The sequence below is a fragment of the Rhinichthys klamathensis genome, unplaced genomic scaffold (assembly GCF_029890125.1).
Source record: "Rhinichthys klamathensis goyatoka isolate OS25496 unplaced genomic scaffold, OSU_Roscu_1.1 h1tg000006l_1, whole genome shotgun sequence".
In the NCBI taxonomy this organism is placed as follows: domain Eukaryota; kingdom Metazoa; phylum Chordata; class Actinopteri; order Cypriniformes; family Leuciscidae; genus Rhinichthys; species Rhinichthys klamathensis.
The window spans coordinates 8,575,128-8,599,672 of NW_026606559.1; the positions used below are offsets into that span (position 1 = coordinate 8,575,128).

The 24,545-nt window shown below is 38.1% G+C and overlaps 2 protein-coding genes across 2 annotated transcripts; one reads left to right on the forward strand and one right to left on the reverse strand.

Annotated features, from left to right (window-relative positions):
* Positions 1-1,432: 1,432 nt before the first annotated feature.
* On the reverse strand, positions 1,433-14,603 carry elovl4a (ELOVL fatty acid elongase 4a). Its single transcript, XM_056258148.1, has 7 exons — positions 14,365-14,603; positions 13,641-13,731; positions 12,363-12,550; positions 9,895-9,975; positions 7,263-7,434; positions 6,873-7,000; positions 1,433-1,777 (listed from the first exon to the last, which is right to left on the reverse strand). The coding sequence occupies exons 2-7, from the start codon at positions 13,705-13,707 to the stop codon at positions 1,466-1,468; spliced, it is 948 nt and encodes a 315-aa protein (XP_056114123.1). The 5' UTR covers positions 13,708-13,731; positions 14,365-14,603; the 3' UTR covers positions 1,433-1,465.
* Positions 14,604-18,155: 3,552 nt separating this feature from the next.
* Positions 18,156-24,222, forward strand: dctn3 (dynactin 3 (p22)). Its single transcript, XM_056258534.1, has 7 exons — positions 18,156-18,306; positions 19,365-19,449; positions 19,548-19,634; positions 20,095-20,178; positions 20,303-20,361; positions 23,911-23,970; positions 24,102-24,222. Exons 1-7 carry the CDS (start codon positions 18,205-18,207, stop codon positions 24,186-24,188), a joined length of 564 nt encoding a protein of 187 aa, XP_056114509.1. The 5' UTR covers positions 18,156-18,204; the 3' UTR covers positions 24,189-24,222.
* Positions 24,223-24,545: the final 323 nt, after the last annotated feature.

A 24,545-nucleotide genomic window follows, 5' to 3' on the forward strand; every position in this document is an offset into this window, starting at 1 on the left:
TAATCAGTATTGGTCTGAATTGGCTGATAACAGAAGCCGATATTTTATCCTTTTCAGTCAGTTGATTTTTTATGCCAGGCAACAAAAGCACTGAACTGTTATTTATCTTTCCTATCATTCATGTTAGATGTTACAATGTCTGATTTCACTTCTAGATGAGAGATCTGATTGTGAACACTGTTTTTAAGACAATAGACAACAGAATATATATAGGATACAGTAGTGGCTAAAAGTGATCTCCGGAGGGGATATTTGTTTTTAGAAATCCTTCAGGTTCAACGAAACCATCAAAATATGAGGAAAATATTTAATATATCTTAAATAAAATTAAATATGAAGGAAGAACAAAACACTAAACTTTAAGGTATTTATCAAACAAAATTATTTGGCAAAAAACCGCTAACTACAGCTAAAGTTGCTATTTTCCAATACAAAAAAAGCATAGAAAAACAAAAAGTTCACAGGAAAAATCATACATTGACTACAATATAATCAGTTATTAATATTCTGTTGGTTTTTGGATGTTCATAATTTCTTTGTACGACAGCCTGGCTGGCCAAAAATTATATCCGCACAATTTGGCATGTTTCATTGTGTAATCACAAATAAAACAATTGACTACATAAAATGCACAACTACATAAAATGATTACAAAATCTTGAACAATATTTGAACAATATTTGAATAAAGGGTGAAGATGTCAATTTCTCAAGGCCGGACATCACTTTTGCCCACTACTGTATATTATCAGTATATGGTCTCGGTAAAGTTGCATCCCTAATTTTGATCGAAGCTGAAATATGCAGTGCAACATGATCTATGTTTTAAAGTACAGTACTGTTGGCAATATATCCCGCCAACAGCTAAACAACACGCAACTTACATGAAATACTAAAGTTTTAAATAAACAAACACATGAATATGTTTCACAAATAAATGATATAAAGTGGGGGTCCAAAAGTCTGTAAAATGAAGACGAAATATGCACTATTTCTTTTTGACTAATCAAATAAGCGACTTTTCTCGAGCGATTTTCTTCTTCCATTGAAGCTCAAGATGCAAATCATGCTGGAGAACATGGACGTCAGGATCTAGATCAGTTCATCTCATGATCATTCTGATAATAGTTAGTGAAGAAACATTTTATGTTGCAAAATAGAAGAACTTTTGGACCCCACTATAACAAATGATGAAAAACCCCTCTGATATCAGAGTCTTTCATTTAATCACTGTACACGGATGAAACACGGGTCTTTTCTGGCATTCGAACAGTGATGTAAAAAAGGCAGATACATCGAATAATGTACTAAACTTAAGGAGGGCGATGTGGAAAGATGTCGTATTGTTCAGTCTCTCTACATGTAGGCTTGTATTTCTCCCCGGCTGCTGCAGAGAGTGGCCATACTGTTTGGTCGTAACAATTTGCTCAGAGCGGCCTCTTGTGTCAGCTTCCCTCTCCTCCGTTTTACTCGCGCTTTGCTCTGCCCTTCCGCTTTCTCCTCCCGCTCTCAGGCACCGCCGGCTTCTCGTCCATCTTGGCAGCGTTTCCATTACTAGACGTCAGGGCTCCATTAGAGGCTCCGTTATGAAGGGCTTTGCCGGGTTTGGACGCGGTCTCGCGGCGGGGCTGCCGACGGTACGTCTGGTAATAGAAATTGCCAAAGAGGACGATGAAGGTGAGGGCGTATCCAATCAGACACCAGTGCATCCACTTCGGGAACGGGCAGTCCGAGTACAGCGACAAGGCCGTGTGGCCAATGGTGACGTGAAACTGGATCTGAGGAAGAAATTGAAAGATACATCATAACTCGTAAGATAAATCATTGGTTTAGTCATGATTGGGCAGTGTGAAAAATGAAACATCTTCAAAGTTTGGGTTTGGTCTCTTATGCTCACCAAAGCTGCATTTGTTAGATCAAAAGTGAAATAGTATTATAATTTAAAAGAACTATATTGAATGTGAATATATTTTGGGGCCAAGCACCAAAAGGTTAGTTTTCTTCTTTTTCCTCCACTTCTGAGTCTATGGTAGCCCATAAAACTGTTGTTAAAAATGATGAAATTTGGCACACTGATAGAGGACAGCCTCAACATTAACCACAGCAATTTTGGAGCTCTTAAAGGGATAGTTCACCCAAAAAATGAAAATTCTGTCATCATTTACTCTCCCTCATGTCGTACCAAATCCGTAAGACTTTCGTTCATCTTTAGAACACAAATGAAGATCTTATTGATGAAATCTGAGATTTCTGTCCCTCCACTGACAGCTACACAACTTCCAATGTGACGCTTCAAAAAGTTCATAAAGAGATTTTAAAACTAATCCATATGAATCGAGCCGTTTAGTCAAAATTTTCTGAAGAGCCTCGTTCGCTTTATTTGATGAACAGATTGAATTTAGGCTTTTATTAACATATTAACATTCACTCACATACCAGTTGTGGGAAACAGAAGCTTGTTCGCTTGATTGGTTCGCTTGAATCAATGAGGATCATTCTCGTGTTAGCACGTTTGAGCTTCTGTTATGATCTCTTATGGATTTTTCTTATGTAAAGTCCTACGGGTTTGGATTGACATGAGGGTGAGTAATTAATGACAGAAGTTTCATTTTTGGGAGAACTGTCCAAAATTGCACTTACGTTTATGCTAATAACTTTGTTTCCTCTGATTGCATGAGGTTTGGACTGCACCCTATTATGTTATTTTCCGGCATGAACATTTTTCCCCTATTTAGAATTTTCTGAAAAAACGACTTTTTCGAGCTCGTCCTAGACGGTTCGTCCGATTTTCACCAAAATTGGCTCAGTTCATCTTCAGATCGTGCTGGCAAAAAGTTATTAAAAGCTTTTTGAAAAACCCAACTGTTCTCAAATAACATGCCAATGAATTTGTCAAAGAGTCCGTTAAAATGGATGCGAGGATATACCGTATCTCCGCAGCACTTTAGCGTATTAGGACGAGTCTTGGTACACGTGATTTTTTTCCCCAAACCAGTCGCAGCCGATTCTAAAGATTTCATTGTTCATGTCAATCACTGTACTGATTGCCTCCACCAAACACGGATCCCTAAAGCTACCCGTCACTGTAACCTTAACCAATGAAATTATCTGCAGGGATGGATTTCTGCTGAACTGGTTTGGGAAGAAAAAAATCACTTATAACTTCTAAATGGTTTGTTCCAAAATCATAAAACTGGTCTCTTTTGATTCAGAACAGCATACCGAGTCGAATGCTATCCAATTTTCCCATTTTGAATTCTGTCGTAAAAGGGTGTATTTTACAAATGCATTAGCTAATCATTGCTAAACTCTGTAGCTGTGTCCCAATGTGAAGGCTGCGTCCTCCGAAGGCCGCATTTGAAGGCCGATTGCGTCACAGCGGCGCGACGAAGACTGTCCCAATTCAAAGGCTGCATCTTCGAAGGACGCATTTGAAGGCCGATTGCATCACCGCGGCGCGATGAAGGCTGTCCCAATTCAATTCCGCATCCTTCGAAGGCCGTATTCGAAGGCCGGTTGCGTCATCGCGGCGCGACGATGGCTACCCTGATTCAAAAGCGACGCCAAATGCACCCTTCGTTTCCCCGTGAAAGGAAGGATACATAAATGGACACTTAGCGGCCTATCCTACCCTGATCCTACCCCATAATTCATTGCGCGCCAGTGACGACAGCATTTTTGGTGCAGCATTTGGTGTGTAGCCTGCAGTTCAAATTCAAATGTGGGTGTTCAACTATGCCTTTTAAAACCGTTCATTTTTCGTTTTTCAATTCCGGATTAAAAAAATTAAAAACGAATGGATGCAAATTTACACAGACTATTAAACTAAAGATAGTTTAGTGATAGTTTTTTAGATTAAAGTCTTTGATTTTACTAGTATTTTGATTGACTATCAAACCTTTCTACAAATACATTATTTTAAATATTTAATAATATAAGGTAGCCTACTTTTGCGTCCATTTATTTTTCTTTTTTTAACCCGTAATTGAAAAACTAAAAATGAAAGGTTGTTGTATTTTTAAAAGCCAAAGTTGAACACCAAAATTTTAACTGTAGTAGGCTACACAAATGCTGAAAAAAAAAAAAAAAACTTTTTGCCCCTTTATTAAACATTTAAAAAATATTCAAAAATTACTATGGGACAAATGTCGATTTTACTGGTTTTCTAAGGCCAGATTAGAACCTGGAAATTATATTTTTCCCGCAATGCTGAATGAGAAGAATGTCTCTGGAACAATGATTTATACAGGCTAATGATAATAAATGTGTCTGAATAAATAACGAGGCATTTTAATTGTTCGTTTAAAAGTGAACATTTCAAGCTTTAGGCTAGGTATATTTTGTTTCAGTTCATTTATGAGACACGCTCCAGTTCACGGAGATCATGAAAGATCGCGACTGATTGTTTTATTTTATTTTACAAAAGCACAACGTTTTCTTGTTATGTGAGTTTGGACAAATAAAAGTAGTTGCGAATGATGTATTATTCTTTTCTGTATGACCAGAAATTATAGAGTATTTTTTAAGTTGTTTCCACTGTTGATGGGAAAATGCAAGTGTTCGCGGCCGCGCCTCCGTGCCATGCAGTGCGCGCTCACACTCCCACACACATTTGCGTCAAAATCTTGTGTTTATTTGTGATAATCTTAGCCCTGTATTATGACTGACATTTGACGAATTTCTTTGTTCCTTTTTTGGATAAAACCGCCTTCTAAATATGTAGCCTAAATGTAGGCTAATAATAATAAAATTATTATCATTTGCGTTGAGTTCACTGAAGACAGTAATAATCATAAAATAATTTATGAATGTTTTATTTTTATATAACCTAACCTTGTGTTTGTGTTATATTTCTTTTTTATATGTGAAGTCTTTTTTTTGCTTATTCTATTATACTGAGCTTTTTCCTCCTAAAAATTGACTTTAAAGACAAGTGGCCTAAATGTCGTTTAGAAAATTCATGTATTTAACATCCTCAGTAAAATATAAAACATAAAAATGACAATAGCCAATTCTGGCTCCATAGCTGTTTACTCAATTATAACAAATTAATCATCAGGATGGCAGCTCCATCTCGCACTGTTGCTTGGCGCCATGGAGCGGTAATCGGGAACACCTGGATGGGCAATTAGGAAATCCTATGAAGGCTACAAGGTGCGTCCTTCGAAGGACGAATAGGCTGCATCCTTCGAAGTCCGCGGCCTTCGGAGGATGCAGCCTTCACATTGGGACACAGCTTGTATGTTCTCAATCCCTGAACGTACTTAAAAAAGTCTCTGAACAGCGCCACCTTCTGGTCAAAGGATATAATGAAATTTGCTTTAATTAAAAATGCTAATAACTTTTGATTATTTTTGCCCAATTTAATGAAACTGTTGATAGATTCCTTGAGACATCTTTTGGATTGACCGAACCATTCTCAAATAAAGCATCAACAAATTTGATGGCATGGTGCCAAGCTGATTCTGAGGCTGTAACTCTGCAAAGCTTCAGCATATTGACACCAAACTTTGTATGTGTAATTTTATCTTCACACTGCCCACCCACACAACATCAATTATGTAACAGTGCCACCTATTGGTCAAATACCATATGCAATTAACTCATATTTGTGTGATTGTATTTTGACTCAAATCTAATAAAAATGTCTTTAATTACTTATTGTTACAATTGGTCTGATGCTCCCAGCCATGTTATATGTTAAAATGTAATTTATACCTATGATCAAAGCAGAATTTATAGCATCATTACTCCAGTCTTCAGTGTCACAAGATCCTTCAGAAATCATTCTAATATGTTGATATGTTTCGCTGCTTCAAAAAACAGCATTTATTTGAATTAGAAATCCTTTGTAACATTATAAAATTTTTTAGTCTTTACAACAATTTACTTCACCCTTACTGAATAAAATAATTAGTTTCTTTCTTCCAAAAAAACCCCAAAACAATTACCCAAACTTTTAAACAGTAGTGTATGTTTCATCTATATTAAAACATCAACAGATCTCTGAATTTACATATTGAGTTTTTTGGCTTCTTCTCTCGTGCATATTCGTTATTAAGGTATTAGACAACAAAACGTCAATTATACAAACTAATCACGCGTTGTGCAAAGGCAAGGCCTCGTCTGCTAACTCAGATAGCTACATCGTTAACTCCCAGCCTGGGTTTAATCAGCTTCTAATCTTATCAACCACACTTTTGACTCTTATTCATCGCTTATTTTGTTCCATACGACACAATAGCGAAGCGATTTTAATTTATAGTTACTGGTTCAACGCACAGGACGGTATTCCTAGCCGAGAGATCTATTGAGCTAAAGCAGGAGGAAACAGAGCTGTCAGCCTTTATTTTCTACTACTCGGCCTGATTAACTCCAACCTTGGGAAACAAACCCCCCGAAGAATTTATCACATGTCCTGGAATAAGTCATTAGTCACAAGTCGACCATAATAAAGCTACTAAGGTGAAAATTAATGACATTTCTGATGTTTGAACAGTTACGCGGCTTAAGTATTTTTGGGAAAACTGAATTGTATAAAATGCTTGATAGTGTGATGGTAAAGACAGCGGAAGCTACATTCTATAAATATCAAATAAATGGAAATTATGTATTTTTTACTTCTTAGGGGAAAAAGTGCAAAGAAAGAATCATTTTCAGTTTAAGACTTTTTTAATAAAATATATTACAAAGGGGAAGTATCTAAAATTATACTGAAGTAAAGAATCCTCAAGTAAATTCTGGTATTTGATGATAGAAATTGGGATAAAATAGTTTTTTTCTAAAGTTCGCCTAACTGAAGAACCAGCCTTGTATTCCACATCAGTCTCAAAAGCGGCACTTGTTATTTCACACATGCTTGTGAACACATACCATTTGGATGATCGTCAGATATTTTTTCCACCACAGATATTTCTGTATTTTTGGACCAAATGCGGCCAGCCCATAATACAAGTACATCAAGACATGGATGGCTGCGTTCATATGAGCCCCGAAGAATGCTGCAAAACAGACAGATGCACATTCAGTCCATTTCATATGAGTGGAAGATTACCAGTACAATATCAGATCTGATCTGTTATTCAGACAGATTTGTTGTAATATAGCGCATGAATCATACAGAATGAACGACTTCTATGGTGTTGTTCTTTTCTGAGCTTGACAAACACGGTCTGTATTTCTCATTTGTGTTGTCTGTGTGAAATATGTTTTAGTAGCGATTTTTCTATTCCTGTGTGTGGTGCATGTGTGTTTAATACTTACACTGTCCACCGGCGACCCATTTGATGCCAATCCACCACAGAGTGAACATGGTGCAGTGGTGATAGACATGCAGGAAGCTGATTTGGTTGAACTTCTTTCGTAAGATGAAAAACACAGTGTCGAGGTACTCCACACCTTTAGAAATAAAGTACCACCACAAGGCTGCTGCCACCTGCCATCAAAAGAGAAGATGTGTCTTTACTCAAGTATCATACCCCCGGTTTCACAGACGAGTCCTTGTACGTCTTGTCCCAGACTAAAAAATATTTGTAAAAATTAGTGCTGTCAAACGATTAAAATATTTAATCGCGATTAATCGCATTCATGTCATAGTTAACTCACGATTAATCGCACATTTTTATCTATTCTAAATGTCTCTTGATTTCTTTTTGTCCCATAATTTTTTCTCATTTTAATGCTCTTATCAACATGGAAAAGTGGATCGGCTTGCTTTGTGCAAATGTTTTTTATTGAAAACAACATTGGCATAAACTGTGTTCAATTTCACACTAACATTCTCACTGGGAGCAAATAATCTCTCACACAATGTAACACTGTCCATCAATAAAAGGGTGAAAGAAATACTGACGAGGTCCTGACGAGGGGGCGGAGAATTCGCATCAGCTGTGTGTGTGTGTGTGTGTGTGCTTGGCCATCATCAAGTGGTATTTCAGACTGGACGTGCTGCGATGATGATAGCTCAGTTCACAACGACAAAACACACAGATCACTTTGGTCTTGTCAATGGGACCATTTGGCAACTTTTTAAAAGTAAACTTTCCATCCAGAATCTTATTGGCATCCATTTCGGCGTCTCGCGCTCGTCATCCACTCAAAACGTAACGTTAACCTACTGTTTGGCCGGCTCGCAACAAGTGTGTTTCCGGTCTAGCTAGATCCGCTTGCGCTTTGGTTGACGAAGCAACAAAACGTCCTCGCGCGGCGCAATCCATTGAAATGAATGGGTTTCATAGCGCAGCGCCGCGCATGCCGCGTCCTGTTGCAAAAACATGTGAAAAAAAAACTACACAGTTTGCTAGGCCAAAAAGACCGTTAATCTCACGATAAAAAAATTAACGCCATTAAAATGGGTTTGCATTAACGCCGTTAATAACGCGTTTAACTGACAGCCCTAATATAAATACAAACCATTATTTTATTATATTTCACATACATTGTAAAACAGGTATTAAACAGTATCTAGCTAACATTTATAATTTATTTGGGGCTGAAATGTTGCACGTATATGAAACAAGCAAAGTTTTTATCGTAATGTACTTTAAATGACATTACAAATAATGTCAGAAAGATATCAGTTCTGCTGTTGTTCATAAACACCGGTAGTGATGTTGTACAATGAGCCTGGAAATAGAGTCATCAGTGTCCCAATGTGTAGTGAGTCATCATCCTTTAATGTCCAGTGCCCGAATTCATGAACACCATACTGATTCACGAGCTGATTGTGACGCCTCAGGGTTTCTAACTATGTTCTCATTTGTTCCCATGGTTACTGATTATGTTCGCCACCTGTTTCTTGTTCTGTTCTCATTATCCCGTGTATTCAAACCCTCAGTTTGGTTCTCTCTTTGTTTAATGTTGTCTTTGTGTTACAAAGCAGTAATTACATTAATTGAACTAACTTTTTTCGAACTAGCCAAGACGGTTCGTCTGATTTTCACCATATTACACCAAAAGTTATTAAAAGGTTTTTGAAAAACCCAACTGTTCTCAAATAACATGCGAACGAATTTGATAAAGAGCCTGTAAAAATGTCTATATCTCCGCAACACTTTAACGTATTGAAACGAATCTTGTTACATGTCATCATGACCTAAGGCTAAATGTAGCATTTTGGCACAGTGCCACCTACTGGCCAGGAGGTATGAAAATGGCTGTGTTTGGCTATAACTTCTGAACGGTTTGCTCCAAAATCATAAAACCGGTCTATTTTGATTCAGTGCAGCATTCAAAATGTATAATAAAATGTAATAATAAAAAATGTTAATACCTTTTGATTCATTTTGCCTAATTTAATTAAACTTGAGACATAACGAGAGCAATGATAGCAATTATGTCATATTCGGTCGAACTTGCATAATTAGAAACAGTAACGGGTCCTGCTCTATGGATTTTCGTCTTTGTTTTTGTTATGTTTAAAGTTTTATGGCAGCTAATAGATACCTTGCTCTTCTTCTTGTTTTACCAGTTGTGACAAGTAGATTACACATTTGAGAGAATTACATTAATTGAAAGCAAAGAAATCAAGTTTAGAAGAGAAACACAGCCATCAATCATTAACAAATGTATTATTATTATTTAATCTTTCTGGAAATACTCAAAATGTCGTGTTCATGATAACATCACGATGGTTAATTTATACTGAAAAATAAGATTATTAAAAACTACATTTGCATTTAAAATGGTGCATGGCCTAGCTAAAAAAAAAAAAAAAAATAGAAATCAGATGGTGTTTGTGAATGTAATAATGTGAAGTCACAGAGTGAAACCGAACTCCCCGGTTATCCCACTCCGGGAACACTCTTTAGCATAGTAACTGGAGAGCAGAATTACGTGTCCAGTTTCAGTGCCGAGTCCGGGTAACATTGTGATCCTACGTGGGAAGCACACTCACCCTCACTTCATTGGGATCATCCGAGTAGTCGACGGGCTGGCAGATGTAGCTGTAGTTGGCCGCCCGTGCTGCAAGGAAGAGCTGGAATAGAACAGGTAATAATTGACATCTGGACTATTTCATTGAGGGAATGGCACTGAATGTGATGTAAAAATAGTTTGATCTGAGCTGCGATTGGTATAAAGGACAATTCCTATTCATTCGTTTCTTCACCTCATGCATAAGAGAGAGCAAATTTAGATCTAGGACTAGCAAAAGTTACTAGATCTAGTATGAAAAACTAACGCTGCATCCCAAATCGCATACCATCCATCCTAAGAAGTATTTGAAATTAGAACTGGTGTGTCCCAAATCGTAGTATGTTTAAACACGGTAAGTACCCCAAATATACTTGGATGGTCTACTATTTACAGTTAAGCCTCGTTCAGACTGTCAGTGCAAATCCGATCAGATTTAGCAAGTGTGAACGGCAAAAGGTCACATTTTTACAAAGAGCTGCATTGATATGTGGTTTAAAATCCTATTCAAATCGAATTTCTGGAAATCCATTTCAGTCTGACTGATCTGATCGTATTTCGCATAATTTATGTGAATTTCTTACGCCACGTAAAACGTAAAGTCAGACGTTGTTAAAGGAACCATGCTGAAAGTCGCTGCAGAAATAAGGTTGTGCCGGACGAGCAGAAAATGACAATATATGTTTGGAGACCGGTGGAGACGACAGCAAGGAATAAAGCGGCTCACACCAGCCTCCTCCGGTTCTGCACATTGTCATGTTGTAAATAAGACAACATCTCTATTGCAAACCCCTCCATGTTGCAGTTTTTGAAGTATAATTACCAACTAGGGGTGTTAACGGTCATGGTTCGGTACATTCCTCGGTTTTGGGGTCACGGTTCGATTTACATGTCCGCCCCCCTCCCCCAGATTTCTGATTGTTTAAGAGAAGGAGATAAAGAGCCTACTTCACCTTTCCATGAGGAGACAGTGAGTAAAGCGGCACCTGAGGCTTCCCGTTTCCAGAACAAGTGGTCTGTACTGGTGAGACTTCCACGAGTCACGACACAAATCGGCACAATGCCAAATGAGTCTGTCTAATTATAATAGCGGAAACAACTTCAAATACTCCATCATTTAGTGTCATACAGATAAGAGTAAGACATCATTAACAATCATTGTGCTTTTGTAACATAAAGAAAACAATCTGCTGCCATCTCGGTTTCCTTTCTGTGAAGTTTGTGGACACAAATCGCATCTAAACAGTTGCGATACACAATGTGGACAGTCAATAATTTCAGATCAGATTCCAGTCACACAAATAATCGGATTTGGACTTACAGTGTGAACGTAGCCTTAGAATCCATTAAAGTACACACTCTAGCGGCTAATATTGCCCACAACCCGCTGCGTGTTGGACAAGGATTCGATTAGAACTACAAACATGAATGAATAAAAACTGTAAAAAAAACAAAAAAACATGGCGGATATGCGAGTCCAACGGTTAGAGAGGTTTAGATAAAGGGTTTGAGTGATTAATAATCAGTATCTAACCTGACAAAAAGATATTTATTCAATCATATCAACATTATATTTCATCTACAACAGCATTGTGAACTTTTATAAAAGATACATTTGTTCATTAACTTTTAAATGCATCATTATGCAAAAACACGAGGAGAGTCTCGCATGAAAGACGCATGACTGGCAGATCAACGTGCGACTACATTTCTCTCTATTACATTGTAAATTAAATTGAATGTGTACGATTCTAATTGTGACAAGATGATTGACAGGGCAGGATGCACGTAACAAAGCGACAGAGCTGTCTTTTAAAGACGCAATTATGACGAAGTAGTTTATCCCAAAGCTTGCCTACTCTTCTGCTACACAGTTAAAAGTACGTTCTTTTTCTTCACAAAAACAGTACGTACTTTTAGTGCATAGTAGAAGTAGGCGAAAAAGGATGCAGCATAAGACATTATGGTCTATGTTAAAAAACTTATGGTGTATGGTAATAAAATGGGAGTTTGCAAAAAAATAATGAGCAATAAACCAAAATAATATAAAGTAAGATTAAATAGAATCTCATCAGCAAATGACATATATTTCACATTTCAATCAATGTTGGCTGATTTAATTAATTTCTCAAACCTGACTTCTGACCATCATGTATTCTGTCCAAATGAAGTTGATGTTGCTGAATCATAAACACCCAAAGAGATGGTAGTTACAATTTACTGCTAAATATAGCAGTAATGGTACATAACAGGCAGCACGAGCACCACTGTACTGCAGTTATTCGGCGCTGATGAATATGCAGTTTCTAATAAACGAGGTGTGTTTTCACCATAGGCAGATTAAACTGAGACTAAATAAAAATACTAAATAATCCATTTTAAAAAGGATAAACGCAATCAATATGCATGCATGAAGCATAAAAATCATGCTGAGAGTTTGGGTGGACTCACCTCTTTGAAAATGAAGAAGTTAAGGATGACCATGCTGAAGTTGTAGACGATGAGGGTCTTCCTCAGCTGGAAGGCTTCTCTGCCCTGCATGTACTTGGGTCCCAGCCAGAGGAAGAGCAGGTAGGAGGAGCTGATGGCCAGCGTGGGCAGCGGAGAGTCCATCAAGGGCCATTTCTGCACACGCTTGTCTACAAACAGACATGAGGTCCCTTTATTGGGGTTTTATCTGTAATCTACAAATGTCTCTATAATGCACTTGCATCATTTTTTCCTGTTTCCAGGCAAATCATCATATTAGAATGATTTCTGAAGGATCATGTGACACTGAAGACTGGAGTCATGATGCTGAAAATTCAGCTTTGCATCACAGGAATTAATTACATTTTAAAATGGATTCAAATAGAAAACAGTTATTTTAAATTGTAATAATATTTTACAATATTCCTGATTTAACTTCTATTTTTTATTAAATAAATGCAGCCATGGCGAGCAGAAGACACTTTTAAAAAACATGAATTAATTGGGATGTTTCCAAACTTTTGACAGGTATTGTATCTATTCTACTTCTAGTCTGATCAATAATCGCCAGCATTGTAGCCTATAATTTCTAACATTTACATTCGTTAAAGTCTGTTCTTGTTCACCAAAAGTGAAACCTGCACTCTAAAAAAGGCTGGGTTAAAAAGAACACAAGTTGGGTTGAAAATGGACAAACCCAGCGAATGGGTTGTTTTAACTCAGCGGTTGGGTTAGACGTCTGTCCAACCTGCTGGGTAGTTTTATTTAACTCAACTATTGTTTAAAAATTACTGTATTGTTAGCTTAAAATGAACCCGAAGTATGATAAAAATGAACATTTATTAATAGGTTTAATGATTAATAATTAAACAATAAACATTTATTTAATTGCTTATTAATAAATGTTCACCTTGTGATTATTATTGTTGCCTCTAGTTATTATGTGTCAGATTTTTAATTTCTAACCTATTCTTCGTTCATTTTAAGCTAGTAATTTTTAAACAATAGTTGGGTTAAAAAAACTGTCCAGGAAGTTGGGCAAACATTTAACCCAACCTCTGGGTTAAAACAACCAAATCGCTGAGTTTGTCCATTTTTTACCCAGCTTGGGTTGTTTTTAACGCAGCATTTTTTAGAGTGTGCAGTCGCCGTGTCTTATGGTCAAATTAATCTAATAACAGGCCTTTCCTGCTCCCGGCTTTATTTATTCGCATGGATATCATGCATCACATTCAGATCACTGAAGTCGAGACCGGTTACCTGCAATAGTGAGACTCCATTTGTAGAATTCCACAGTGTCGTTGATTATATGCTTTAAAATATCCATCGCTGAGACTCAAATCTGAATGGTCTGAGAACACATAAGAAAAATGAGTTGGTGCAATGGTAAAAATAAAGCACACAATGGAAAGCCATGTGGCCATGCTTTAATACATCGGTGTGTAGTTTGGGAAAGGCTTTATTACAGTGATGGTGGGGATGGGGAAAGGCTTTATTATGATGGGGAGGAGGTGGGTGGGGTGTATTTCAGCATCAGCACAAAGACTAGAACAGCACGTGTCAGCAGCACAGATCTGCTCAACACGATCTGAATTACGATGGTAATAAATGACACATTATTCATGAAGAGATACACTTGCATCCGATTGAACACACTGTATGAAGGCCTATATGAAGGTTTCGGTCAAATATGTCGTTGCATATCAAACGCCACCAGCCTCTCCCAAATCACCATTAGAAGAACCCAGAAGGCTTTTATCATTAGTTCCTCTAAATGACGACAGGTTAACGAAATATGCGAGGCAAACATTCAGGGATCAATCGCGCAAACGTTTCGATGCGGCAAACGCGAAATATCCCTGCGTTTACAGTCTATTCTCTCGTATAGGCTACCCCTAAAATACATAACAACATCACAGACTTCAACATTAAACTGACATTTAGCGTCGTTACCGAATACGGTAATGATGATTTCCGTTCTTACCGTAGCGAGATTAAAATCTCTTTCTAATGACATTCAGCGCAAGGTCGCGCGCTCCCGTTATTCCGTGCTGGGAAGAACACCTTCTTCCCGGATTTATCCGGATCTGCTCAAAGGCCTGTGGCTGAAACAGACGGCAGTAAAAGCATCGGTGTGTAGAGCATCCTAGAGGGTTACTGGCATCACTGCGGCTCTCGGGTCGCTCCCCTAGACTCTCACAGCTATGAGTGAGCGCTGCTCAACTGCGCATGCGCAGAAACAGGTGCAATCCTCTTGATTTTCAAACCTTCAATCTCTACTCTGCCCTCAATTTTTGATGATGTGAGGTTTGATAAAACACTAGTGACTAGACAATCATTGATGATAATTTTATGTGAAGTGCAGATATCTGATGCATATTAATATAATGTAGCTATCAATTAATAGCTATCAATTAATATCTGATGCATATTAATATAATGTAGCTATAAGTATTGGATTGGCCTACTGTTTAATTTGGGCAAGTTGATAAAAAACTGTTGTGTTCGTATGTTTGCCCAAATTCATTAGGAATTACATATCCACCCTCACATAAAACAGGCAGAAAAAAACTGTGGTTTTATAGTTCATTCTTGAATGCTAATAACAGTGATGGGAGAGCAGCAGCCATTTTGTCTGAAATGTTCCATGATCCACAAGTACATTCCCAGCATACTAATTTTAATCATTTAGCTCATTAATTTGGTACAATTTATTAGCACTTTAACACACTTTTTATGTAAATTTACTTTAAAAATCACCTTTTCAAAATGTAATGCACCCTGCATAAAAACATTTAATTTGTTTCATTCATTAATTTGCTGCTTTAGCAATCAATTTCCTATTAAAGATGAAAATTAGTTGGTTGCAAGGCTGTAGCCCCTGGAGACTTGGCCCCTATATAGAATGGGAGAAATTGGGGCGCCCGGGAGCATAATAAAATATCAACTCCTATAAAACTAAGAAGGGCAACACATTTTTTTTCCATCTAGCCCAGCTCAAGCTCGCAGCCAACTTTGGGAGAGCAGCCTTAAAAACCTCAGTCACACTACATCGCAGATGCAGGACCAGAACCGCGGGGCTCAGAGACTTGACTCCTCTTACTCGTAAAGAGAGCCAAGCAAATGTCCAACCGAGAAAGTATTGCAGTGAGTGAATCATCCAGGAGTAGGGTGGCCATAACACCAAAAAGGAGGACACTTTGCGGCATTTAGTGAGGCAAGACTAATTGCATGGTGTACTCGCAACTACAATACTATTTTGTCCATCATATCGATGCTATCATGATACAGTGATTCTGAAATAGCCTACTCTATTCATTGCCAGACAGTTTGATCTACGGTATATCTACAATATCTTGATGTAGACCCATGTGTAACAGAAGAGGCAAAAAAGTGTTTGTTTACAGTATTTGTATTTATTCAAGACATTGTGATGTCTGTTTCAAAAACTGACCACTGAGACGAACCTGTCTTGCAAAGTGCAAAACATAACATTTCTGGACTTCTGGAAATAACAGAAATATACATAAATAAACAAATAATGAATGCGAAAAATAAATAAATACACATTTCAGTTCTTAACAAAGAAGTTCACCCTCTGCACCGTCTTTTGATATAAATTTGTGCTCTTTTGTCCATTCCGGTAGCCTGGGTTTCCTCATACTGCCTTTGCGCAGCGCGGTTTTATTCACGCTGCTAGGTAGTCTGGATACCATGGACCAGATTTTCGCCTCATCTAGGGAACCAATCACAGAACGGGGAGGGAGCAGCAAGACGATGACGACGTCTATGCGACACACCGAAGCAGTTTCTTTATACCTATGGATCCAACATGGCAGCAGACGCGAAGTTACCTTTCGATGCAGCCTTAGATATTGTTCTAAGTAGTTTAGAACGCAAATAAATCTCTGACCCATCGTCTTCTTCCTCGTCTAATTTCTTTCGCTCTACATGCGTCATCTGGTATGATTGAAACGATTGGCTATGAGCTACGTACAGGCACATTTGATAGACATTCATAGCACCCAATAAACGGCTCTGGGCATTCGTAAACCACGCCTCAAATACGAGAAAATGAACATTTGGTTCCCAGACCACGTCTCAATGTCAATGAGACGTGGTCTGACGTTAGCCAGGCTACCATTCTGGATTAAATGAGGTTGATTCTCAATCTTCAGGAGTAAAGCTGGACGCAGGGGAACACATCTCTTAAACTGTTTGCCTATCACACGACACAAGACAATCTTTGTACATGCTGTAATGAACTAACTCCGGACAAGGAACAAGACTTCACTGCCACATTCACACTGCTTTGTCACACAGCACAAGCGGCTTCCTGAAGACAAAGAAGCTAATGACATGTTTGCAGGCACTTCATTTATCCGCTCGGGCGCACTGTGGGGTATTGGCGTGAAGTTTCATGTGCCTCAGACACTGCATGGCTAAAGCATCAGCAACTGAAAGGGAACTATTAGATTAGATATAGGCTATGGATGCATATGTTTTGTAACTATTGTCCCCTTTTGGAAATGGATTTGGGTCTATATAAGTCGTGGTACCCAGCAAACATTTTTTTTTTTTTATTTTTTTTTTTTTTTACAATGTTATATTTTGACCAAAGAACTTACGAAATAATGTAACCAAAATAAAACATTTATAAGGTAAAGTAAATATCATATGTGTTTACTATTAAAACAAAACCAGAGCAGCCTGCATGCAACTTTTGTGAATCATTTTATTTGCGTGTCAAAATAACGTAATCTGCACTTTGGAATAATTTAAAAACAATGACAATACCAAAATACTACTAGGTCAAATCTTCTATGGCATAACATCAGCACAAATATAAGATTTTAGGGTCTATATAGTCACATGCTGTTGATCCGAAACAGCTTCTGGAACAAGAAAACAGGGCGGGACTTGAGGAACTGGATGGTTGTGGTTTGCTATTGGTTGATATTATGTGAGCATCCCTCGGGAGCACCGGAACTTTTTTCCCACTTCGAGCACTGACTATGACCTTGACATCATTATGGAGTAGCACAAAATACACACAAATTAAAATATGCTTTGAGATTCCTTGAACAATTAATATGCAACATGGCTAGCTTAGCTATACCAAAGTCCTGGCTATGCTACTGGTAATATTAAATAGTCATTATAATACAATAAAACACAGGATGTGGTCTCTCGATTGAAAATCTGAAATAACACAGAGCAATAAAGCCAGAGATGAACAGTATTTTAAAATGTATCGTCATAATAGTGTCCTAATTATTATCAATAAATTCAATGAGAATAAAAAGACACTGTATGGCTATTACCAATTAAATGAATCCAGTATCAACAAAATGGTTTTACACAGGCTACTGTTGGGCAGCTTTGACACATGGCATGAATACATTCAGATTCAGACAACAATTATAATTCCATAAATAATTTTGAAATTAATGTTTAAATATATTAACATTTTTTAATTTAGAAATATGCCTTGGCCTCACAGTGGGAATAGGCTACGGCTAATTTCTGACTGTCTGGCATATAACTGACAAATCAACCGAACGCACACGGGTAAAGGCGGGGCCGGAGCCCAATGTGGTCCATAAAAAACATGAATTGTCGATTTTGATTTTAAGTTGAATATTTAGTGACTCTAATGTTGTCTTTGCGCATAGTGTTTGTTAAACTATTAGACATTGTATTAGACATCTATCTTCACAGGAGAAACGTGTGGTGGCGGACTGCGCTGTGACGGGCAGAAGAAGAGGCTGTCCGAAGCGTCATTTCCGGTTTAGAGAAGTGCTACCAAGTAGCAAACAACAAAATGGAAGGGAAAAACAATCTGGACGATCTGGACGCTCGCCTTCAAGTTCTCGAAAAACGCGTTCATGGGGAAAGAGGAGGAAAAAACAATAAGCCAGTGAAGGTGATTCGCCTCAGTCACGCCTAAAGCCCTCTAACCGCTCTCTCTCTGTGTGTGTGTGTGTGTGTGTGTCAGTCAGTCAGTCAGTGTCAGCTGCGAGTGTTTATTGTTGTGGATTTGACAGATCATATTCACGACATAGTAGCATTCATTCTTGCTGACGATTATACGGTTTTAATGTGCATTGGTTGTCATAATTGCATGCTGGCATTTGGTAGGTGTTGTGATGCAGTAACGTTACTGAGAGCTGTTCACTTTGCGGGCGTGGCAGCAGACAAATTACACTAATAAACCTATGAAAAAATCAATAAATAAGATTAAATGAAATGAATAAAGTTGATTTCAAGAAATAATTGTTAAAATAATAAATAAATGCTTTAAAAAGTCATTTAATAAATAATATAGTTCCTAACCCGTAGAGTACAGTATAGTGAAAAAAAAGTCTTCCAAATAATATTTAAAACATATTTTTAATATACATTTGGGTCTTTATACATGGAAATATATAGCTGATTTAAAAAAATGTAGGATGGGGGTCCCTCACACAAGGATGATAATAGTTGGGGGTCTTTGGCATTTAAAAGATAGAAAACCCTTGATGTAAGACACAGACTAGATTTAATGTACCGCCACTCACTTATCATTCACATACTGTATAATACCATTTAAAGTTGCCATGAAAATGAATGCAGGTTACGAGGTTCTGATGGAAACAATGTGTCAAAATAGCAAAATTTCCTGCTGTGTGACACGCTGAACCTTCTTGCACAGCATTTTCTGAATTCTATTATAATTATTAAAATGACAGTTTTCATGAGTTCGAGATTACATGGAATATTTATACTTTAAAAAATAATTTGTAATGCTGCAGGACCATTCAAAACAAAACAATGTATGCAAAATTTGATCAAAAGTGATAAACTCCGATTGGTTAGGCCTAACAGTTTATTCGGTTTGACCCAAAAACTTGAGGTTGGGAAAGTACATGTCCAGTTGTAACTCTTCATATATAACCTGATTAACCTTTTGCTGGATTTATAATCTGTCTTTCCTTCCTTCAGTGTGCTGAATCACTCACAAGGATCAGTAGTGCTCTTGCAAACACAGCAAACAAGAGAGAGCGTGTCAAGATCCTTCACAAAAAAAGTGAGAGCCTCCCAATTAATCAGTAACATTTGTGATCAAAATCCTGTGTATGTTTTAATATGTTCCATCATCATTTATCAATTTATCTTTTCTATCAGTTGAAGATTTGCTGAAGTATTTGGACCCCCAGTTCACAGACTTCATTGCTGTGCCAGATGCAATGAAATTGGAGTTTATTCTAGCAGGTTAGTGCATTTTATTTACCCATGTGATTCCCAATTGGTTTTTGCTTCAGGACCCTGATTTTACATTGGACGTAAAGTATCACAATTGTGTATTGTACAAGCAAACACAAATTAAACAGGGCTACAGAGTCCAGACTAACTTTTTTTTTTTACTAGGAGCACTGTAGACCCTTACTGAAAATTATGGAAAAACATTTGACCATTTCTGCTATAATACCATGGTTACAGTTAACGTTGCTTTGCTCCATTAAATCCACGGTGAATGTTGGTGATTTGTGGATTGAAAAGCCTTCTATAACTTGTTTGTTCATGGCACAATGTTTCTCCTGGTTTCCACGTCAGCGTTATAAGGCCTAATCCTGGCTTAATCTAAGCCCTGTCTGTGAAACCAGGCCCATATCTTTTTGTATAGATTTAATTATTTCAACAATGTATTAATCTCCTCCTCCTTTATCTACAGAGGAAGAGTTTTTGCGTTCCCAGGCCACATTATTGGAGCAGGTGCACAATCTGCAGCCTCTTCTGGACAGCAACCACATTAAAGGTAAAACACTGACCATTGCTATTTGTTTCAAATATTTAAGTAACTCTTTTCTTATATTTTGAGGTTATCTGTATGTGTTAGTAACAAAACTGTGTGTCCCCCCCTTCTCATCTTGTTTTTACAGCGGTTCCAGAGTTGACCACTAAAGTGCAGCGGTTGTCACAAATTCACATTCAACAGCAGGTAACCACATTTTTTGTTCACTTTTTATACCTCCATTATCCTCTGTGCTCTCTTCCATGGGTGTAAAAAGTACTATGAAATTGTAAGTTAAAGGTGCTCTACGTAACTTTTAGCGGACTCTAGTGGTGATGTTTCAGATTGCAACCAAATTTTACAAGAGCGCTCGTGCTCGAACTCATATACAATACCGTCTATTACGCAAATATATCGGCGAATACTTGACGGATTCGGCGAGCACCGAGCTCGTTGGGACCATCTAGTCGAGCTGAAAAGAACCATATAAGTTCCATAGTTTTTGGTGGTGTTTTCGCGGAGATATTAGCAGAAAACCATCGGGCGCGCTGCAAAATTGCGGACGCCGGTGACGTCACGATCTCAGAAGAAAATCGCTCGTATCTCTGGAACGCAAAGACCCAGAGAGCTCAAATTCGGGGGAGGAGGTCCCAGGGGAACCCTTGCCCGAACGTGGCGGGCCTCGGGGATGCCCCCTACCGGATCGCCGTTTGCTGGGACCCCCGATTTCGAACGGCTATAACTCGGGGAGCCGGGCGAGTTGGACCTCGGGGGTGGGCTCGTTCGAAAGGCCCCGTCCAGCACTACGAACGATTAGAGTCTTGGGAATATTGATCAAAGATTGACTGAGATATAAGCCGAAAAACGTGCGCCTTTAACCGGACGTAACTCCCTGACCGTCTACAATAGACTGTATATAAGGAGAGAGGCTCGGGAGCGCGCATGCACGTCACATCCGTTGGATTTCGCGGTAAATCCGACCCGGAGACTTCACATAGAAATAGGAATACTGGCCTTCAGAGGTAATAGCAAAACTCGACAAGTGGATCATTTTAATGTGTGATTACAACCCCTTCACACACAGGCAATAAAAAAAGGATTCATTTTAGTAGAAAAGTTACATAGAGCACCTTTAAAGTACAGGTACTATGTTCCAAAAATGTTACTCAATTAAACGTCTACATTTAAAGGTGCAGTAAGCGATTCCTGTTAAATGCTGCTAATATTTGAAATCACCCAAACAAACACACCCCTACCCAAAAGGATCACACCCCAATCTTGATGCCTTCGCCCCCACATTCACATATACGCTACGCAACACAGGCAATGACTATGGCGAAATCTGTGCCTGCCGCCTAAGGGTATGACTATGATGTCATCAATAAGTGAAAGCAATTTGTGTTACTATGATAGTTCAGGTCGAATGTCTAATTGTTATTTAGCTCCTCTACTCCTTCGATGGATTAAGGGGTTATAGTGATCACTAAAAGGGATCTTTGCAGTGATCACTAAAAGGGATCCCAAAAGGACACACTTTGGGAGCCGATGCTTGAAACAGGCGATGGAGAAGGTTTATATGTTCCAGGCTGCTAATAATAATAATAATAATGCAAACGAACAAACAAGCAAAGATGACACAAGTATATTCAAGCAAAAGAAAGTATAACTTAGTTCTGTGAAACACTGCAAAACCAACATTACTCATGTATCAAGAAGAAATAAAGCAACATCAGTGCCCGTTTTCAAGCCTGCCCGCTCCCTAAAGGTGGGGTATGTGATTTACTTTTTTGACCATTTTTTCAAAATCCTATTCCTAACCCACTTACAGCCACTGAGTTAGAAGCACTGCAATGAAAATTAAGCAATTTAATCATCTGTGGAACGGGCAGGACTCGAAAAACTCCAGCCAATCATTTCCAAGACCACCTAGAATCATTGGACAGAAAATGCGTCAATCAAACGGTTGTACCATCCCCCCCTCCCCCAATCCCCCTCGCGCGTGTGTGTCCCCTTCGTGCGCATACTCAAAGCTCGTGACCCAGTCACAGTAAGTGCAAGTCGCCCCGGTACAGAGAGAGAGAGAAAGTGCAATCTCGCGCATCTGAGTTTTGCAGATGCATGATTGCGCGTCCATGCTCTTCGAATGGGTGGAGTCAGGGCCAGCGTTGGAGGAAAGAAGGTAGGACCTTTTGAGTTGTGTATTTTCAAAATCTGCCGGCCGTTTTGCAAATCCCATACCCTACCTTTAAGTCTCTCCAGTGCCGGAAAGCTTCTCCGATATTAAACTGGGTCCTACAACTTATCTGATCATAACTCTTTTTTTAAAAGTTATATTCCCCTGGCCTTTTCCTCCTTTGCATTTACTCTGCCATCTCTCTCTTTCTATAGTCGTTCTGCTAATGTCTGGAGCACTGATCTCTCTCCCCTCCCCCATCATGAGTGGACACGCCCCTTACTGCTGATTGGCTACAAGTGTGGTTTGGTGTTCTGTCCACTTTTCAACAGCATTTTAAAAAAATCGCTTACTGTACCTTTAATTGTACTTAAGTATTTAAAGAAGGCCTATTACGTTTTGTTTGACATTTTCAACATTTTTTAGTGTGTAATGTTGCTGTTTGAGCACGAAAAATGTCTGCAAAGTTAGGGTCCTCTCACGCAGGGTCCTCTCACGCAAGGTCTCTCACACAAGGTCTCTCGCTCGCTTTCCCTCTCCGCTCGCTCTAGATTCCGGGAGATTTTAACTAATTTTTGCGGCATAACTAGTCGATCACGAGTGGCTCAACAGGTAGATATATAGATAAACTCATCTTCCAGGCATTTGAGAAAGGGTTTGACCAGGTTGAGAAATCGGGGGTGTGGCGTGTGAAACCAATTAAATTTTGTGTCTCACGGCCAATGCGTGAGAGTTGGCAGCTCTGCATTAGTATAAAGAAAAAGAATATTTTTAGTATTGAATAAAGGAGAAATTATTTCATATAATGTATGCACTGGGTAATTTAAATTCTATATGAAATTGTATGGAGTCAAAAGTATAATTTTTACCTTATAAATGTGAGTGAAAGTACAAGTATTCGGTTTTAACAGAACACAAGTAATATACAGATTCCAAAAAATAATAAGGTAACACTTTATTTTATAGTGTCCTTGTTACAGCTACTGTAGTAATAACTATAAATTATAGTTTAGAGATTATAACTTATTTCATGCAACTAACCCTCAACCAAACCCCAATCCTAACCCTATAGTACATGTAGTTATTTATTATTACTCAGTACTTAAATACATAATTACACTGTAACACGATCACCTTAAAAGAAAGGGTTACACTTTATTTTAAGGTGTCATTGTTACAGTGTAATTTATATATTGAAGTACTGAGTAATAATAAATAACCACATGTACTATAGGGTTAGGATTGGGGTTTGGTTGAGGGTTAGTTGCATGTAATTATGCATAATTTACTGTTATTACTGTGGTAAGTACATGTAACATATGTAACAAGGACACTTTAAAATAAAGTGTAACCAATGATAATTATAGTAGTGAAGTACTATTACTCCAATACTTTTTACACCTCTGCTCTCTTCCTATGCACATTTGCAGGTGGAGTGAAGTAGGGTTTTCTTTTATAAAACTACTTGGATTTTACATGTATTTTAGCATTTGGTTTCACCATCACTAAGCGAGAACATGTTGTGAATCGTGCTGATTCTCTTTCCTATACAAACATATCTGATCTGTGATTGACTTCTACAGGACCAGAATGAAGAACTGTCTGCTGAAGTGAAAAGGCTGTTTGAAGAATACAACAAAATGGTATCCTTACTTGCAGTGAATGTTAAAAAAGACTGCTTGCCATGTGTTCAAAAGTCCCTGCGGCTAAAAAAAGCACACAATAATGCTCATTCTTTCGCATGAATGCCTTAGTATCCTTAACCTTTTCACAGATGATTCTTTTATCAAAACAGTTTTCACAGTGGGATGAAACTCTTCGTATGCTGGAAGGACCCAAGCAAGGCCCGCCGATAGATTAGGATTTGAATGCTTAGATTGATGTTTCATTTAGCAGTCTTCATTACAGATATGATTAATAAAACAGCACTGTCATTCCTAAACATACCTTGTTGTATCTAAGTGTTGTGTAAGGCTTTTGCCTACTCTCGATCTTGTACAAATATGCTTCTCTTTCTGTATTATTAAATAATGAAATGTTCATTACATTTGAGTGTACAAAAACACATTTCTCCTGTAATACGAGGTGCTTGGAAAATGTTTTTTCAACCATTCTCCTCTAAAGTAAAGAGTTGAGGGACTCGTTTTGCCTTTTAATTTATTTATTCCAGCAATTGTGAGGATAATGTGTGTATGAGGGTGATTTTTTTTTTTTTTTT

Coding starts and splice junctions, on each gene's coding strand:
- dctn3 (XM_056258534.1), top strand. CDS start 18,205: ATGGAAGGGAAAAACAATCTGGACGATCTGGACGCTCGCCTTCAAGTT. Junction 19,450..19,547: donor CAAGATCCTTCACAAAAAAA/GTGAGAGCCTCC, acceptor CTTTTCTATCAG/TTGAAGATTTGCTGAAGTAT. Junction 20,179..20,302: donor GGACAGCAACCACATTAAAG/GTAAAACACTGA, acceptor TTGTTTTTACAG/CGGTTCCAGAGTTGACCACT.
- elovl4a (XM_056258148.1), bottom strand. CDS start 13,707: ATGGATATTTTAAAGCATATAATCAACGACACTGTGGAATTCTACAAA. Junction 9,976..12,362: donor ACTTCTTCATTTTCAAAGAG/GTGAGTCCACCC, acceptor GTTCTATTCCAG/CTCTTCCTTGCAGCACGGGC. Junction 7,001..7,262: donor ATGGGTCGCCGGTGGACAGT/GTAAGTATTAAA, acceptor TCTGTTTTGCAG/CATTCTTCGGGGCTCATATG.